The 18,603-nt window shown below is 33.5% G+C and overlaps 1 protein-coding gene across 1 annotated transcript; it reads right to left on the reverse strand.

Moving 5' to 3' along the window:
• Positions 1-2,729: 2,729 nt before the first annotated feature.
• On the reverse strand, positions 2,730-9,974 carry lrrc18b (leucine rich repeat containing 18b). The gene is made up of 2 exons (XM_048170790.1): positions 9,654-9,974; positions 2,730-3,812 (listed from the first exon to the last, which is right to left on the reverse strand). The coding sequence occupies exon 2, from the start codon at positions 3,805-3,807 to the stop codon at positions 3,040-3,042; it is 768 nt and encodes a 255-aa protein (XP_048026747.1). The 5' UTR covers positions 3,808-3,812; positions 9,654-9,974; the 3' UTR covers positions 2,730-3,039.
• Between the last annotated feature and the right edge of the window lie 8,629 nt (positions 9,975-18,603).

The raw sequence follows: 18,603 nt of genomic DNA on the forward strand, positions 1-18,603 counted from the left end.
GCAGTTTTATTTAACTCAACTATTGTTTAAAAATGACTATATGTCTGACTTAAAATGAACCCAAAATAGGTTGGAAATTAAAAATCAGACACATAATTAGTAGAGGAAACAATAATAATCAAAAGATGAACATTTATTAAAAAGCAATTTAATAAATGTTTATTGTTTAATTATTCATTCAACATATTAATAAATGTTCACTTCCAACATATTTTGGGTTCATTTTAAGTGAGCAATACAGTAATTTTTAAACAATAGTTGAGTTAAATAAAACTACCCAGCAGGTTTGGCAAACATTTAACCCAACTTCTGGGTTTGTCCATTTTTCAGCCCAACTTGGGTTGTTTTTAACCCAGCATTTTTTAGAGTTTAACCCTACTGTACCAAAAGAAAACAAAAAGTCTGGGCATTTCATATATCTAGAGATATAATATCTCTCACAGTCTCACACTCTAAAAAATGCTGGGTTAAATATGGACAAACCCAGGGATTGGGTTGTTTTCACCCAGCCATTTTTTTCAACCAATTTTTGATTATTTTTTTTTTTAGACAGCAATATAGTAATATAGTAAAAGGTATGTTTTTGCTCACCCCTAAATAGGGGCAAATTTGTGGGGTATTTTAAGCTGAAAATTGACCAGACCAGAGACTTATATTACATCTTGTGAAAGAAGGCATAATAGGTGCACTTTAACCCAACCTGCTGGGTTTGTCCATATTTAACCCAACTTGGGTTGTTTTTAACCCAGCATTTTTTAGAGTGCACAGATTTGATGTGAGTGTCATCTTGTGTATTTGTTATATGTACTGATTAAAAGGAGAGAAATCTTTTCAGACATTTAAAATGCCACTTTTCATGTCGAGCAGATTTCCAAAATGGTGCCAATGTGAGGAAATCAATAGGATTGAGCCGAGTGTTAATTAGGAAACTGTTCCTCAAGAGAAACGAGAAGAAAAAAAAAATCAATATGGACATAATTGTATTTACCTGCGCTTGTTCTTCACAACATAATAGATGATGGTGAACGTTATACATCTTTTATTGAAGATGGAATTTCATTATGCTCAGTTCTCTCTCCATTTACAGTCATCAAACTCATTTTAGAAGACCCTTAAATTTCTGATTCCTTTTGGTATTTCCTGAATAAATATCAGATGTGTAGCTTCAAGTAATTTACATTTATATTTGTTTGTGTAGCGTAACACTTTTTCCAAAGCCTCATTAAAATGTGAAGTGTAGCGCTCACACTTTCCAGATCAGGTCATTAGAGCTCCTCTAGGGGGCAGCAGTGAGAACTGAGGCTGTTTAGAGCTTTGCTACTCCCTAGTGGTACATAGAAGCTATTGCAGGATAAACATACCACTTACACCTCCATAAATACATTAACATGAACTTCTGTGAAGGTCTACCACTACGTCTTGTATGATACAACAGGCTTTTGAGGACGAGTCCCACCTAATAATTAGAAATGGCCAAATTGTCCCTCCAATTTTTGTGTGTTTTGTATGTTGTTAGGGTGACAAAAAGGTTTAAAAGTTACATTTTTAGTCTGGTCTGCCTCAGCAGTAACAACGCTTGTCAATGCCAAAATGATTGAGATGGCCAATCAAATCAAAGTAGGCGGGGTTTACTATAAGTAGAGCACAAAGCACCACTTTAATGTTAAAAGAAAGTAAGGTAAGATTTAAATAGCGAAACATTTAATGCATGTCAACTGTTTTGCAATAGAAATGTTTAACAACCGACAGTAACATCCAGTGATGCAAACTCAACATTTTTTCTCAAATATGGCCGTTTTTAATTAAAAATGTGCTTTTGCATGATTCAGGTAATTCTGAAAGTGATGAAACCAGAAACGTTTTACATTTTTGACATATTAGGCATTCAAATAAAAGTACATACAGTACAGTCCAAAAGTTTGGAACCACTAAGATTTTTAATGTTTTTAAAAGAAGTTTCGTCTGCTCACCAAGGCTACATTTATTTAATTAAAAATACAGTAAAAAACAGTAATATTGTGAAATATTATTACAATTTAAAATAACTGTGTACTATTTAAATATATTTGACAAAGTAATTTATTCCTGTGATGCAAAGCTGAATTTTCAGCATCGTTACTCCAGTCTTCAGTGTCACATGATCCTTCAGAAATCATTCTAATATGCTGATCTGCTGCTCAAGAAACATTTAATGTGTACAATTGTACAAAATATTTGTGTACAATATTTTTTTCAGGATTATTTGATGAATAGAAAGTTCAAAAGAACAGTGTTTATCTGAAATCTAATCTTTTGTAACATTATAAATGTCTTTACTGCCACTTTTGATTGATTTAATGCATCCTTGCTGAATAAAAGTATTCATTTCTTTAATTTATTTTCAAAAAAAAAAAAAAAAAAATTCTTACTGACCCCAAACTTTTGAACGGTAGTGTATAATGCTACAGAAGCTTTGTATTTCAGATAAATGCTGTTCTTTTGAACTTTCTATTCATCAAGGAATCCTGAAAAAAAAAGTATACAACTGTTTTCAACATTGAAAATAATCATAGCAGCAGCAGATCATCATATTAGAATGATTTCTGAAGGATCATGTGACACTGAAGACTGGAGTAACGATGCTGAAAATTCAGCTTTGCATCACAGGAATAAATTACTTTGTCAAATATATTTAAATTGTAATAATATTTCACAATATTACTGTTTTTACTGTATTTTTAATTAAATAAATGTAGCCTTGGTGAGCAGACGAAACTTCTTTTAAAAACATTAAAAATCTTAGTGGTTCCAAACTTTTGGACTGTACTGTATGTGCACATTTTAATGCAAATATTATTTGCAAACAGTTCAAACTAGAATTAGACCTCTTTATGACATCTTTATGATTTATAATAAAAAAATCGGTACCCCCAATGTTCAAGGCCTGGTTACGGACCTCTCTCAATCATCATTGTATTGCATTGAACACACACACAATTACAAATCATCTTGCAAAGACTTATTATAGGGAGATATCAGGATTTGAACTAGTCTACATGTTCACCTCCATAAAGCCTGGTTCTCCTGTGCTACAGAGTTTGGCGTTAGGAGACCCGCAAAGATGGACTTCTTTAGTGTAGAAGATGCACTTATTCGACTGTGAAGCTTCTCCCTTTCCTCCTTACACCTCTTAAAGCAGTCAGTACACAGACAGTCCTCCCTCACTAAGTACAGACTCTCCACTCTCTGGATGCAGTCCACCTCTGAAGGCTCGTCCGTAGGGATGGGGTTGGATTTGACGTTCATCTTCTGCAGTTTTGGGAGGTTTTGAACACACTTGGGCAAATGCGTCAGGAGGTTGTTGAAGAGCCCTAGTTCACGAAGCTCTTTGAGAGCAGCCACAGATGGAGGTAGAGTCTCGATGCGGTTCATTCCCAGGTTGAGGACCTGTAGGTTCCTCAAGAGCCCGATCTCATGCGGTAGGCCGAAGGTAGTCAGATGGTTGTTGCATAAGTTGAGGCTGTAGAGGTTAGGCAGACGGCCTATAGCCGCAGGAACCTGCTCCAGGTGGTTGCTGTGCAGATCCAGCAAACGGAGGTTCACAAACTTGTCGATGGTGTCTGGGATCTTCTTGAGAAGGTTGCGGCTGAGGTCCAGCTCGTCTACGTCACAGAGCTTCAGGATGCACTTTGGAAATGTGGCGATCGCCATGTTGCTGAGGTCGAGGCGGCGTTTGCCGTCTACAGTCACCTTCAGAGCGTTCTTCGCCATCTTGAGTGTGATTTTTCTGCCTGATGGATCATTCGATTTCTTCTTCCCTTTCACCATCGTGTCTGTGAACAAGGGAACATTGTGTAAATGTTTTTTTTTTTTTATGTTGGCTTTGTTCCAAAGCCTAGTGAACTACCTAGTAGGCATCATTTATATGCATTGTAGGCAACATCACATCTATCATTTGTGAAAAATTAAACAATGCTCTGACAAGCTCTGTGGAAAACATCCAGCCAAAAGGGTGAGAGAAATTATTGATTTCATATGCTGGAGTCAAATTTATCAATAAACAAGGGGCCTGAGGGAAAATCTGTTTTTCACTGTTTTCATAGTGTATGGTTGAAGAAAAAATATGTTTAGTTTTATTGAACATTGATAAAACAACACATTTTGTAGGAAAAAAAAAAACCCCATAAAAGTAGTTATTGTTTAAAAATTGGATAAAATACCGGAACAAAAAATATTTGGTAATGTTTTGTAATGTTTTGCATAATATCTGAGTTAAAATTTGTTCAGTTTGTTCCATTTCCTGTTTTGATACCATTTTACTTTTATGCAATAAACACACTGTCATTAAGTTATCTTAACCCTTATAGGGGCTTTGGGGTCTTTTTAGACCCCAAACGACGTTTGCTCAAATAAAAAAAAATATTCTCTTTGTCCAAATGACATGAAACTTTGTACCGTTGTTAACACTTTCTAGATCTACAAAGAAAAAAAAATTGGAGTGATATCTTGTTTTTATGTTATTGTAAAAAAAAAGGTACACTCAGGGTCTTCGGGGTCTCCACAGACCCCAGGCAATAAAATGTAATTTTGTTATAAAATAACTGCTTTTTAAAAAACAAATGTAATTTTACTCTGTTTATTAATGTTTTTACTTCATATTTGTGCAGTTTTTGGAGGATTTCTCGTATCTTTTACATTTATATAAATAAATAAATAAATATTTTTACAAAAACAGCTTTTTATGTAAAATTCACTTTATAAAAGACCCACATTTCTAACTTTCATTCATGGGGATAACATGGATAATTTGACATGGTTTAGTGTAAGATTTTTGCCCATCTTTTGGAAAATGCAGTTTTAAAAGTAAAAAAAAATCACTTTTACCAGTAGATGGCTGCAGAGCTCCACTATTTGCTATGTTATTTGACTGACTGAAAGACATCTTTTCATAAGTTTTTTTTTTTTTGTTGGATTCATATCTAAATGTTATGAAATCACAATTATAACAATAAAAATTACTTTTTGTCAAAGTTTAGCATTTTAATTTTCATAATTAATTTTCCCAAAATGATTTTGAGGATGAATTTTGTCCATTTTCACAGTGGAGTCTCATCATAATGTAACAATATTGCAAAACTATTTTTTTTCATTACAAAAAATACTAAACTTTGACAAAAAGTAGCCTTTATTGTTATAATTGTGATTTCATAATATTTAGATATGAATCCAACTGAAAAAAACTTATGAAAAGATGTCTTTCAAATAGCACATAGCATATAGTGGAGCTCTGCAGCCATCTACTGGTAAAAAATGATAGTTTTTTTTTACTTTTAAAACTGCATTTTCCAAAAGATGGGCAAAAATCTCACACTAAACCATGTCAAATTATCCATGTTAACCCCATGAATGAAATTTAGAAATGTGGGTCTTTTATAAAGTGAATTTTACATAAAAAGCTGTTTTTGTATAAAAACCTATTTAAAAAAATATATTTTTTAATTTATTTATATGATAAATCCTCCGAAAACTGTACAAACATGGAGTAAAAACATTAATAAACAGAGTAAAATTACATTTGTTTTTAAAAAAACAAGTATTTTGTTACTTTTTGTAAACTACATTTGTTTTTCTGACAGACTTCATTACCTTCATAACATTCAAACTTTAAAACTACTTTAAACTTCAAACTTCTCCTTAAAACTTCAAGCTTTTCAAACTTTTTCAAACTTTCTGGCCTGGCTTTTTCAAGTCAACTTCAAAGTTTGTCATCAAACTTTACTCATCTAGTTAAAATGTTTATAAATACAGATTCTTAAAGGTTTTTAGACTGTTTGAACGAGACACCGTTGTAATTTAAAGGATTAGTCCACTTTTAAATAAACTTTTCCTGATAATTTAGTCACCCCCATGTCATCCAAGATGTTCATGTCTTTCTTTCTTCAGTCGAAAAGAAAGTAAAGTTTTGCCCTCCACAGGCCAAAGTTTGAACTAATTGTTATATACTATTGAACTAGCATATTGCTTATAACAATTAGTTCAAACTTTGGCCTGTGGAGGGCAGTAATACACTTAGCAGCGTCTACACTGCTGGAATTCTAATAGAGGAGAAGAAGAAGAGAGCTAGTTCAAGATGAGCATTTAAGGTTAAAACTTGTATAATTTTCAATTTTTTTTCAGAAAATGTGCGATGGTTTCACTAGATAAGACCCTTATTTCTCATCTGGGATCATGTTGAACACTTTGAAGCTGCAGTGAAACTAATTTTGACCTTCAACAGTTTGGTGCCCATTGAAGTCCACTATAAGGAGAAAAATCCTGGAATGTTTTTAATTTCTTTTCGACTGAAGAAAGAAAGACATGAACATCTTAGATGACATGGTGGTGAGTAAATTATCAGGAAAAGTTTATTTAAAAGTGGACTAATCCTTTAATATGCCGTTTAAGTAGCAACAATAAATATATTTTAATAAATAATAATTTCATATTTTAAATGTGATAGTTCCATTATAAACAGGGCTTGACATTAACTTTTTTGCTCACCAGCCAATGTGGCTAGTGGTTTTCCAAAGTTACTAGCCACTCAGCATTTTCACTGGCCACAATTTTGCTGTTGGGAAATTACATTTTATATGATTAAAGTTGACTCTGGCATGCTTAAATTACTTGATTTTGAGTCATTTTACTTGATTTACAAGATTTAAAACCCTTTCAAACTTACAAATGCAGATTGACCACCCAAATCAAGACTATACATGAGGTATACAGTTATTTTTGTTAGGCTATATAAAAAGAACAAAGAAGCAAATTACAAATAGTAATTTTACAAAAAAAAAAAATTCAGATAAATATGTTTATTTAGCATACATGTATACATGTATTTAACATTTTTTGATGTTTGATTAACATTAATGACAGAGGGGTATTTATTTGGGGGCTGCTGAATGCATAGACATCATATACTGACACATATCCAGTTTTTACCCACCTGTTTACGTCCACTTAGCCGTAAGCCATAGCCGACTGTATTCACGCGAGATACTCCACACGATGCATTTTGACATCTGTGTGTGCGTGTATTCAGGCGCAAGGAGAACTGAATCGCACGCGAGCGCTTCTGTTGTGTCATTTAGCGCGATTCCGCCTACCCCACCTTCATAACCACAAGTTAATCGATAAAGAATTGTGATTGAATTGTAATTTTGTGATACGACGAGCTTGGCTACTTTTCATTTGGCTGTAGGCTGAAATTATATTCAACCCGCCAAAGTGGCTAGTGGGAGTGGCTGTCTTACCCGCCACAGCTGAAATCTACCCGCATTTGGCGGGTGTTAATGTCAAGCCCTGATTATAAATATGGTGGTGATTTTGTGACCTTGATGAAAACAGAAAATCATTAACAAGACATTTGTCTCCAAATGTATTTGGTAATTTTAGTGTTTCTTCTTTGCTATATGAAAAGAAAACATTAAATAAATGATCAATGTAGTACAGAATCGGCCCACAATCGCGTCGAGGATCAGCCACATTTCCATGTGCATAGTGAAACAGGGATTGTTATGCAGTGAGTGAATCTAGAGGTTTTAAAGGGAAATATAACCAAATGCGCCTTTTACCCTGGTGCACCTTTAACCTGTATATTTTATGCCTATTATTAGAGTATTGCATTTTTAGCAACATGCTGCCACCAAACTTTATTGAAATCAATTTACTCGAGTCTCTTGTGTGTGTTGCTTAAAGAATCATATTTGTATTTTAAATTCTAGAGTCTTGTTTTATAATTTATATTTTAAGCTTATTCTCATTGTTAACTTAGCACTTAGACAAACGGTGCAATTTCAATCAGTCAATTTGAGTTGCAATGTTCCACAAGCTGTCCTTTCTACACCAAGAAAAATAATGATTAGGAATAAAGACCCTGGAGACACATGCATATTGGGACAAAGTGTATGAGAGTGTGTCTGATAGAGGTGACTGTCATGCATCAGTGCTGCTGAAGGACAGACGTGCGCTTTGTCTAATGAAATGAAACGCTGGCCATCAAACAGCCGATGTTTTTCCCATTACACAAATTTATGCAACCACACAGACAACTTCAACCGGCAACATAATGCATAACATAATGCATTAGAGATCTAGCATTTATTAATATAGATAAATGTACAGTTTTAAAAGTACAGTTTTTTTCCAGTTAATTAAGTGCATCATCTGGGGTATTTAAAAAGTGAATTTTTTTCTATTATACTAGATTTTTTCATGATATACATTTACTATTTTTAATTATAGCTACACCTGTATTATAACTGTAATCTATTAGTATATGTAGAAATTATTATTAATCAAGATTAATAAAAGTGTTGTTCGTTATGTTAATATGTTACAAAACAAGCTGTGATTATTTGGCACAGAAAACAGGCATGTTAGTAACAGTAATGACTAACAATGAACAGTACACACTGTAAAAAATGACCGTGATTTTAACAGTAAAAGACTGTAAAAATGCTGCGGTGAAAAACTGTTGATTGGTTTACAGAAAGTTTCCGTACTATATACGGTGAATAACTGTAATAGATCTAATGGTACATTTAATGTAATTTTGTGGTAAAATACCGTTAAATTTACAGTTTTTGGAAGTGAAAAATAACAATTCATTGTAAAATTTACAGTGAAAAACCGTATATTGACATTCCCACAATTCCCTGCGTGATACTTCACATTTGATATATTTTCGTTGAAATAACTGTTTCTTCTTAGTTTTTCTAATTTTTTTCTAATCAGTTATGTACATTAGGGTTTTATGTTACATCTAATGTTGTTAAATTAATGTTTATTGCATTTTTAAAATTTCATGCATGTTACCATGATGGTGTTTAGTGTGTGTGTGAATGACACTGTGTGCACCTTCTATATGTTAGTATTGTGCTTCTCAGCTTGTGGAAAATCTGCTTGTGATGAACTTTGATTCATCATGTGACTCTCATCACCACTGTGTTTGGTGACTGTCAGTGTATTATAAAGATACAAAACAGATATTAGTACTTCATTAGGTTGATAAATTAACATTATATCAGTTAATGAAATACGTTATTTTACCGTAAATTTAACAGATTTAAAATGTAAAATTCACATGTAACTCCGTAAGTATGTTTACGGTTTGATGTCATTTTTACAGTATTGTTCTGGTAACCACAGCTGCCGGTATTTTTCCGTAGAAACAACGGGATTTTTTTTACAGTGCATTTCTTACCGTATTTATTAATATTTGTTAACGTTAGTCAATAAAGACAACTGTTCATTGCTAGTTCATCAGGTCCTTTAAATTAAATTAACTCTTGAATTTAATTATGCATTAGTAAATTATCAGTAACTAATATTAATGAATGCATTAGAAGTTTTTTCATTGTTAGTTCATGTTAACATAATGTAACTAATGTTAATAAATGGAACCTTATCATTAAGTTATATTTGTAACAATAACATAATTACCTCTGTAACCTAGCAATGAAAAGCAAAACAAACGCATTAAAGACAAAACGTGCTGCAGAATTACAGCTTTTATAATGAACAGTGCAGTTATAGTTTTCACAGGTCTAGATATATCTAAACTGTAAATGGCAAGCATAAAGCAACATTAATACAGAAATGTTATATTTGGAGAAGAAATTGTGCTTTCTTACCTGCTGTGATTGGATCTCTCTCTCTCTCTCAGAGCAGTTTAGAGCCAAAGACAGTCACGTCTGTGAGTCTCAGAGACTATATGTGTGCATATCATTACAGGCCTTCTATGTCAAAGATCCGTCCATGTGAATAATGCACAAGCTTCTCTCGGAAACCCTGTAAGTAAAAACCAGCAGGGTAAACTTGCCTCGCTTCAATTCCTCTGAGAAGAGAGCACTGCTTATTGCTGGCTATATGGGATTAGTATAAAAACCGTGGCCACCATGAGGACGGCTTTGTTTTGCTGTATCTCCAGGCAACAGAGATGTGCCGTTCTGCCTGCCAGTTTTATTGCTTTGTTTGCTGAGCGAGGAGCACGTAGCTTGTTTTGTTATTAGATGACGGATATGCTTAATTAGATTTTTATGCATAAACGTCAGCAGGTATGCAACGTAATATTTTGCATCATTATTGTGGTGTTTAACCTTTACCCTTTCTGGTTATCACTTTGAGACCAGCACCTGGCAGAGAGCTAGGATTTTAAACTATTCCTCAACTTTTTACAGTTTATGTGATTTGAATTACTCCATATTTAATGTTTCATGCAATCCGTTTTATTTAAGTTATTTTGTTTGTTTGAAAGTTTAACCCTTTCCACGCCGATAATTGGTGACCTGAAACTGTCTGGTCATTTTACAAAGCATGACCTAGATCTTACAGTAAGCGGAGAAAACAGTTTCTCTGTTACATAAGTAGCAGGTATGCTGTAGTATCGGCATACATGGAATATGATATATCTGACAGTAGTGAATCCCACTAGATTTATTTTTGTCCTGTTAAGTATAACATTTCACTTACAGTCTTGGGTCAAAGACATTAAGATGTCCTCATCAATAGAAATGTACAAAAGTGATTTTATATACATAGAAAGTATGATAAAGTTAAACATCTACTTTTAAGGTTTCAAACAAGTTTTGGGAGTATAAAATGTCAACATGTGGGTGAAATAATGTTCCGTTGTCATTCAGTGTAACACTTATATTTATGTAAAAATTTAAACATATTTATTCTGACCTGTAAACCTCTGACCTTAAAATATATAAAAGAACAAGTGAGCATACTGAATTTTATTGAATTTTAAATAAGTAAAAAGTTCTTGCTGATAAATAGGCAAAGATTAAAAATCTAAAATTACAAGTAATTAGCATTTGGGGTAAAAGTAATTAGTCTTTAATATGGCAGAAATGTATTTTTTTGTTGTAAATATCCCTGACAAGATTGTTAAACTGAATGACATTTTAGTGGGTGTCTTCTGTAAATCATGGTATTTAAATATGATATTTAATTTTTGCTCAGAAAAAAAACTAATAAATTAAAACAGGACCCATTCTGATGTACTGAAAAACAACAACAACAACAATTCAAAGCTGTATTACACTTATTGTTTTGATGCTTGAAAAGCCTTTTTCATCTTTGACCCCTTATGCAAAATATCACTACATTTGTCATTGCATTTTACCACCAAGAGAGGGCAGCAAACTACTTTGATGTGTATTTACCTGATTGATGATGCAAAATATTTTGAAAGCATGCAAAAGAAATCATGCAACTTTAATCATTATTTCACTACTTGAGTAAATTAAAAAAAAAAAAAAATCAAAAAAAGCATTTTTTGTAAATCGCTTGAAATACAATTCCTGGTGAGAAAATAAATGCAATATGCAAAATGCAAAATGCAAATGCAATATTTTTCATCACCTCAATCTTTAATCATGAGTAAAGTTGGCTCATTTACAGTCAAGCAAAATATCACTACATTTGTCATTGCATTTTTCCACCAAGAGAGGGCAGTAAACTGTTTTGATGATTATTTACCTGTTTGATGATGCATGCAAAAATATTTTGGAATATTTTGCAAATTGCATTGAAATGTAACTACTTGAGGAAATAACAAAACTAAATGCATGCCCTTGAAAATTGATATCTTGAAATGCTAAAGTTTTGTTTTAAACTGCAACCACCTCAAACTTTATACTCATTAGTTAAATTAGCTGTCTAGGTGAGTTATGACTCACTCAGTGTTTGAACGAAACAATCCATCTACTCATCAAAACACATTTAGTGTGACTAAAATTGCAAAAGATACTTCACCTCAAGTCACCTGTGTATCTTATCTAGGTCATTTGGGTAAGGTGACGGCTGGTCTGGATGCTTCATAGTTATCCCCTCATTTTGCTAAGTAGGACGTGTGTCATTCTGCTGAGTAGGATGTGTTCCCAGATCAACCTCCTGGTTAGGGTTTGGAATAATGGCTATGTTTGTTTGATCCAGCACCAACAAAAAAATGATGATCCAGGAACACGTAATACTTGGCGAAATCATGGTCACCCACGAAGAATGCTGAATAAATGGCATATATTAAAGCTGCACGGTTCTGGATAAATTGAGAATCTCCCACAATTCTAAATAGACAACTAAATAAAATAGCATATAATTTACTAGAGGTTCTGACAAAATGTTAATTGCTGCAGTCTATTTTAAAATATAATTAATTTGATTTATGCATTTTTTAATCAGTTGAGTGAATGATTCAATGACTTCATTTATATCATTACTGGATGAATCAGTGTTTTTGAACAAATCTTTTGAATGAATGATTCAGGGACTGTTTACACAGCATCACTTTTAACTAAAGACAGAATTTTTTTTGTGTTTTGGCCGTTCATTTACATGACAATGGTGTTTGGGGGCCTAAAAAGCAAACTTTTGAAAATGGGTTTCAAAGTGTTAAGATCAAAGTTTTTGAAAACGACACCGTTACCATCTCTGTATAAACATAAAAAAGATGCGAATTTGAGAAAATGGTGATTTCGTGTATGCATTACAGTCTATTGGCACGTAGTGTTTCTTTTAAAAAAAGTGACATCTACTGGCCTGGTAGCGTAATACAGCATTTAGTCATTTTCGTAGATCTGTGTGAATGGGGATCATTTTGACAATGTTGTATGTACAAAGAAAAACTTTTCAGGTTTTAGTACATCGTTGTCACATTAACATACCCAACAATGACAAATACTTTTTTTTTAAACAGTCATTTGTCACCACCTACTGGTGTAACGATGTAATTGATGCAGTCTTTATTTGAAGCATCAAGTTACTTTCAAAAGTGATTTGCTCTAATTTGGTGGCTACCGTAGACATCCGTGTTTATATCTGAACTGTAAACTTTTATCCCAGTGCTTCAGTGATAATTTGAATAAATGTAACACAGAAATAATGATACTGTGTGGTTGAAAAGACTCTTTGTGAAGCTGTTTCATACCTATAAGAAACAACTGCGCAGATCTGAATGTTCACTGTGATCGTACATGACACAGCCGAATTGTTGTCATGTAGGAATGAGATCGCATGGGTGTTTGAATCGAGTTTGTGATGTTTTAACGATTAATCGAGCAGCTCTACTATATATTGAACCTGTTTATATCATTTGTTCTGTTATTTTGGCTACAGATGAGTGTAGACCACACAATTCTGAGTATTTAAATTGTAATCGTGTTTTTGAGGACCAAAAAATTTAATAAAAGATTAAAACCAAGGCTTTCTTTGAACCTTTTGAGCACTATAATTTCCTAGTTGTTGTTGCTCCAGATGCTTTAGACATTAACCATCAGCAAATTGCTTGCGTGGGAAAAGTGATCTAAGGGCTCCTTGAGAGGACATTTCAGAGCTTCCTCACACACCGCTGCTTCACACTTACACAGACATGCAAGGATCTGGTTTCTGGTTCTGAGAAGCCAAACACCCTCTTGTTTTCTCCAGCTCATTCTGTCACATATCGAGTTAGAAAAGCTTGGACGGTCAGTGATGATGACGGACAGGGGATTTGTGATGACTGGGAAATTAAGCTTGCTGGCAACAGTTAATGATGAGAAAGCTTGTGATGCCGTCCGCTGAAGAGATGCTTTTCCATGGCCAAGAACTTGGCCAGGCTTGTTCAGATGGTCACTGTACAAAACTTGCCAGGGAGTTGTTATGTCTTTACAAAATTCGGTAACACTTTTGATTAGGGTTCAATTCTCACTATTAACTAGTTGCTTATTATAATGCATATTCCTAGGTTATTGCCTGTACTTAAAAAGCACATATTAATGCCTTATTCTGCATGACCATATTCTACATCCCTTAATCCTACCCAATACCCAAACTTAACAACTATCTTACTAACTATTAATAAGCAGTAATTAGGAGTTTATTGAGGCAAAAGTCTAATAGTTAGTTAATAGTGAGAACTGAACCCTACTCTAAAGTGTGACCCACATTTTTCATCCACCAGGAGAAGGTCATATCTTTTAGAAAAGTAAAAGCTGCCCTAAATAGAAATTATATTTGGATTGTGCTGTATGTAAGCACACAATGTTTTATTGTTTGTATAGGCTAGTATATGTGTGCATACATACAGTGCCTATAGAAAATCATCAAACTTTTTTGCTCACGCCCCTTTAAATCTTTAAAAAAATATTATTATTATTAAATTTTTGGACATCACAGTTACATTGGACAAACCATATGCACTTGCTTAAGTGTTTAGCACACATGTTTTTCATTGCACATTTTTTAATTTAAAAAATCATTCCATTTTTATAATTAAGCACTGGCTGAGATGAAGCTGTTCTCGGCGGGTACACGAGCACTGAACTGCCTGGAGCTCGCATCTCCGAAAACGTCTAAACAAATTGTAAAATAGTGCTATGATTAAATATGAGTCACATATTTCAGGTCTAAACAACTACATTCTTGCCTAAAAAACTCTTAAAGCTACAGTTCATGGTACAAGTGTGGTACAGAACTGATGTATAAATATAAATATATATACATCTCTTTTATCAAACTGTCCTTGCCTTTAATACATTGTGTTTTCAGAGGCAGAGACATATTTATGTATTTTAATGATTTGTTTTGGTTAGCTGAGGCACTTTGGAGAGGCTTCCAGACCACATGCTATGATGTTACATCTGTCTGTGTTACAATGATAAGATCTTCATGTCCATGAGCTCCTGCTGTCAGGAGCAGCTTTATAGTGTCAGTTACAAGATTACGCTCACCTCGTGTAATCACACACTTCATAATTGATGTGACCTCAGGTTTTATGTATTCTTCATTTCCTGACTTGGTAAACATCTTGTAGATCTCTTGTTTTGAAACTGATTTAACTCTGTCTTGTATTATCCGTTAAACTTTTAAATGTGCGAAGGTGTGTTATAAGCTCTAAAATGGTCTCTGGAAAACTGGCACATGGTTGTTTTGAAAGGATGTGGGGTTTTTTAGGGCACGTGCAGACCTTCATAAATGTTTACCTGGATGCCGTTCAAAGAATCTTGTCTGAGACTCATCCCATGGTCAAAAATGGAAACCTTTCTTTCATGAGCTAATTCAAACCGTGTCTACTTTTAGTATAACGTTTCACTGGTTTTGGCGTGTCTCCCCAGATTATTTTAGCTTTATTTAGGTCATGTTAAAGCAACACAAGCCATGTTTTTTTCCCTCATTTGGTGAAATATTTTATGGTGACTGTTACGGAACAAACTTTAGTAGTGTTGGGTGTAAATCACCAGTTTTGTCCTGCAGTTCAAATACAGTCAATAAAACATTGTTTGCATACACTGACTAAGACTATAATTTATGGTGTATATGCACTGGCAGTGCTAGGTGTGTAAATGGGATAGTTCACCCAAAAATATAAATTCTGTCATCATTTACTCACCCTCCAAATCTGTATGCAATTCTTTATTCTGAAGAACAAGAACAGAATTAGTTTTATTTTGTCACAAAATGTAACTATGCACAAAAAATGCTGAGTTGTTTCAACCCAAATTTGGGTCAGATGTGGACCAACCCAACCGTTGGCTTAAAAATTTAATTGATTTAATCTGTTGCATTGGATATATGTCCAACTTCATTGCCATACAAACAGTTGTGTAGAGTAATATATAATATATAGCAAATCTCAACTGCTTAATTGCTTTTATCATTGCTAAATCTAAATGTGACCATAAGGCATGAGTATTTTATAAACATAAACATGATTTTCTGTGAAGATAGTTTGAAAAATGTCTTTTTTTGGTCAATACAGTGAAAGTTAATGGGGCCCAAAGTTGGTTCAAAATATCATCTTTTGTGTTCTGCAGAAAAAAAAAAATGGCAGTGGCTATTTGCACTAAGTGAAAATAGCATATTTTCTTAGCGATAGATGCTATTTACACTAAATAAAAATAGCATATTTTCTTAGCGATAGATGCTATTTACACTAAATAAAAATAGCATATTTTCTTAGCGATAGATGCTATTTACACTAAATAAAAATAGCATATTTTCTTAGCAATAGTTGCTATTTACACTAAGTGACAATAGCAGCATTTTCTTATCGATATGCTATTTACACTAAATAAAAATAGGTGAAAATAGCATATTTTCTTAGATAGATTCTATAAAAATTTTTTCACGATAGATGCATTTACACTAAATAAAAATAGTAAAAGTATCAGTTCTTTGCAATGCTAATTACACTAAGAGTAAATAGTAATTAGATGCTATCTATACTTTATATTGGCAGATACTATTTACATCTCAGTATTTTTGTACATTAACAGAATGCAATAATATCAAATAGAGTGTAAATGATTATATCTATTAAAATTATTAAATGGATGCTGCCTTATTGGGAGAATAAAAACCCTCCCTACACCTTCCCCTAACCCTACCCAATAAGCTCTTTTAATATTATTAAACACTCATATTTTCTTAGTTTATTTACACCAAGTAAAAATAACATATTTTCTTAGGTTATTTCCACTTTTAGAACATTATTTTCATTTTGCATTTTCTGCGTTGATTCCATTAAAAGCCAGTTCTGCGAGCCTTAGTCGCTACTACTGCACCAGTGAAGAAGTTGATTTTTTTCTTTTCTTAAACTTAAGTGGCCCAACCAGACATTGGTGGGCGGAGCTAGTGTAAATAGCATTTGCCAACAAGGGATGCTATTTGCACTTAGTGTAAACAGACACTGCTAAAAAAAAATTTGCATATAGGTTTTGAGGGTGAGTAAATGTTGACAACATTTTTGGATGAACTATCCCTTTAAGACTACAACGGTCAACAGGAATAGTAAGACATAAAAGTGACAGAATGAAATATCACGGCTTGACACTTTTAATGCTTCATCTTTTTGATTTACCATTATATTAATATGAAAGGACTACAGATATGTATTTCTCTCCACACTGCTTTCTAATCTAGTACCGTTGAGAACGTGACCTCCCATTTAAACACAAACACATGTGAAACTTTGCCTCTTGCAATCCCACAAATCACAGTTCACACAAACCCTCACAGAAACTGAACATGACTGTTTTCTTTAGATACAGAATTTGCAAATGATGTCCACAATAAAAGCATTGAGAGGTTTAGTCGTGTTCTTTCACATAGAAACATTTAATTTACAGTACACTTACAAAACAGAAGAGAAAAACAGTCTATCTTTTGCATGTGGGTCTCTGTACGTCATTCACAGATGGTTCTTGTTAGTGGTGAAGGCTGTGGGATCTCAGTAGGACCCTTTACATTTCACAGTTAAATAACTTTCTAACACATTGCAAGTCTGTGATAGTGTCAAAAACCCTTCGAGTGAGAGATTGTGTCTTATTTATTCTTAAAGAGTGAGACAGACGCTGAAGGGGTCGAATCAGCGGTGCCTGTATGTCTGTTCCAGATATGGATACGCCCTGATTGTTCATTAGCTTTTCCATTATTAAATCCAAAACGTTCTTCCATTAAAAAAGAAGTTATAAAAAAAACAAACAGGCTTGAGCATTTCGACAGATTTAAAGGAATTTTCCGGGTTCAGTGCGAGTTGAGCTTCTGTGGCCTGCTTTCCATTACCACAGAAATAATTCTGGGTCTTCCCTTAGTTTGTGAAAATAAACAAACAGAAATCACATTAACAGTAATGGACTTACACTGCAAAAAAACAACAACTAAAATAACCTTACGCAGTCTTTGCAGTAGACTCTTAAATCAAGAGAAGCAAAATGGCATATTAAGTCTTGTTTTCTGAAAAATGTTCACAAAGCTTATGCTACAAAGTGTAACTGACGTGATGCCAGTTTACACTTTCTTTGTACGTTGAATATGGAAGGCAGTCTGGCGGAAAATAGATATTTTACTTCATAACTTGTTAAATATGGATATTTTTTTACACAAATGCATTGCTTTGCTTCAGAGGGCCTTTACTTGAGCACACGTTTATGATGGATGGATGTGGACGGAAGCACTTTCTTCAGCTTCATACTTGTTGGTTCCGTTCACTGCCATTATAAAGCTTGGATGCACCAGGATATTTATTAAAATATATCTGATTGTGTTCGTCTGAAAGAAGAAAGTCATACACACCTAGGATGGCTTGAGGGTGAGTAAAGCTTGGGCTAATTTTCATTTGAACGTGAATTAATCCTTTAACATAAAGTTATGAGATGTAACAGTGCACAAACTACTGTTTACATTGAGAAAATTACAGTATGTCAGTAATCTCCTCTGCCTAGGAAAGTCTCATCACTAAACTACGGAAGAGGATTAGGGCCAAGCAATAATAAAAAAAATAAAACCATCTCGAAATTAAAGTCATTAAATTTCGAGAAAAAACTTGTTAAATTTCAAGAAAAAAGTCGAGATAAAATGTTGAGAATAAACTCGTTAAATTAACGAATTTATTCTCGTAATTTAACGAATTTATTCTCGTAATTTAACGAATTTGTTCTCGTAATTTAACAAATTTGTTCTCGTAATTTAACGACTTTTTTCTCACAATTTAATGACTTTATTCTCATAATTTAATGACTTTATTCTCAACATTTTATCTCGACTTTTTTCTCGAAATTTAACTACATTTTTCTCATAATTTAACGAATTTGTTCTCGT

This window comes from Megalobrama amblycephala, linkage group LG20, assembly GCF_018812025.1.
Source record: "Megalobrama amblycephala isolate DHTTF-2021 linkage group LG20, ASM1881202v1, whole genome shotgun sequence".
Classification (NCBI taxonomy): Eukaryota; Metazoa; Chordata; class Actinopteri; order Cypriniformes; family Xenocyprididae; genus Megalobrama; species Megalobrama amblycephala.

Bases quoted from the DNA above. Each gene is read 5' to 3' on its own strand.
- lrrc18b (XM_048170790.1), bottom strand. From the start codon at position 3,807: ATGGTGAAAGGGAAGAAGAAATCGAATGATCCATCAGGCAGAAAAATC.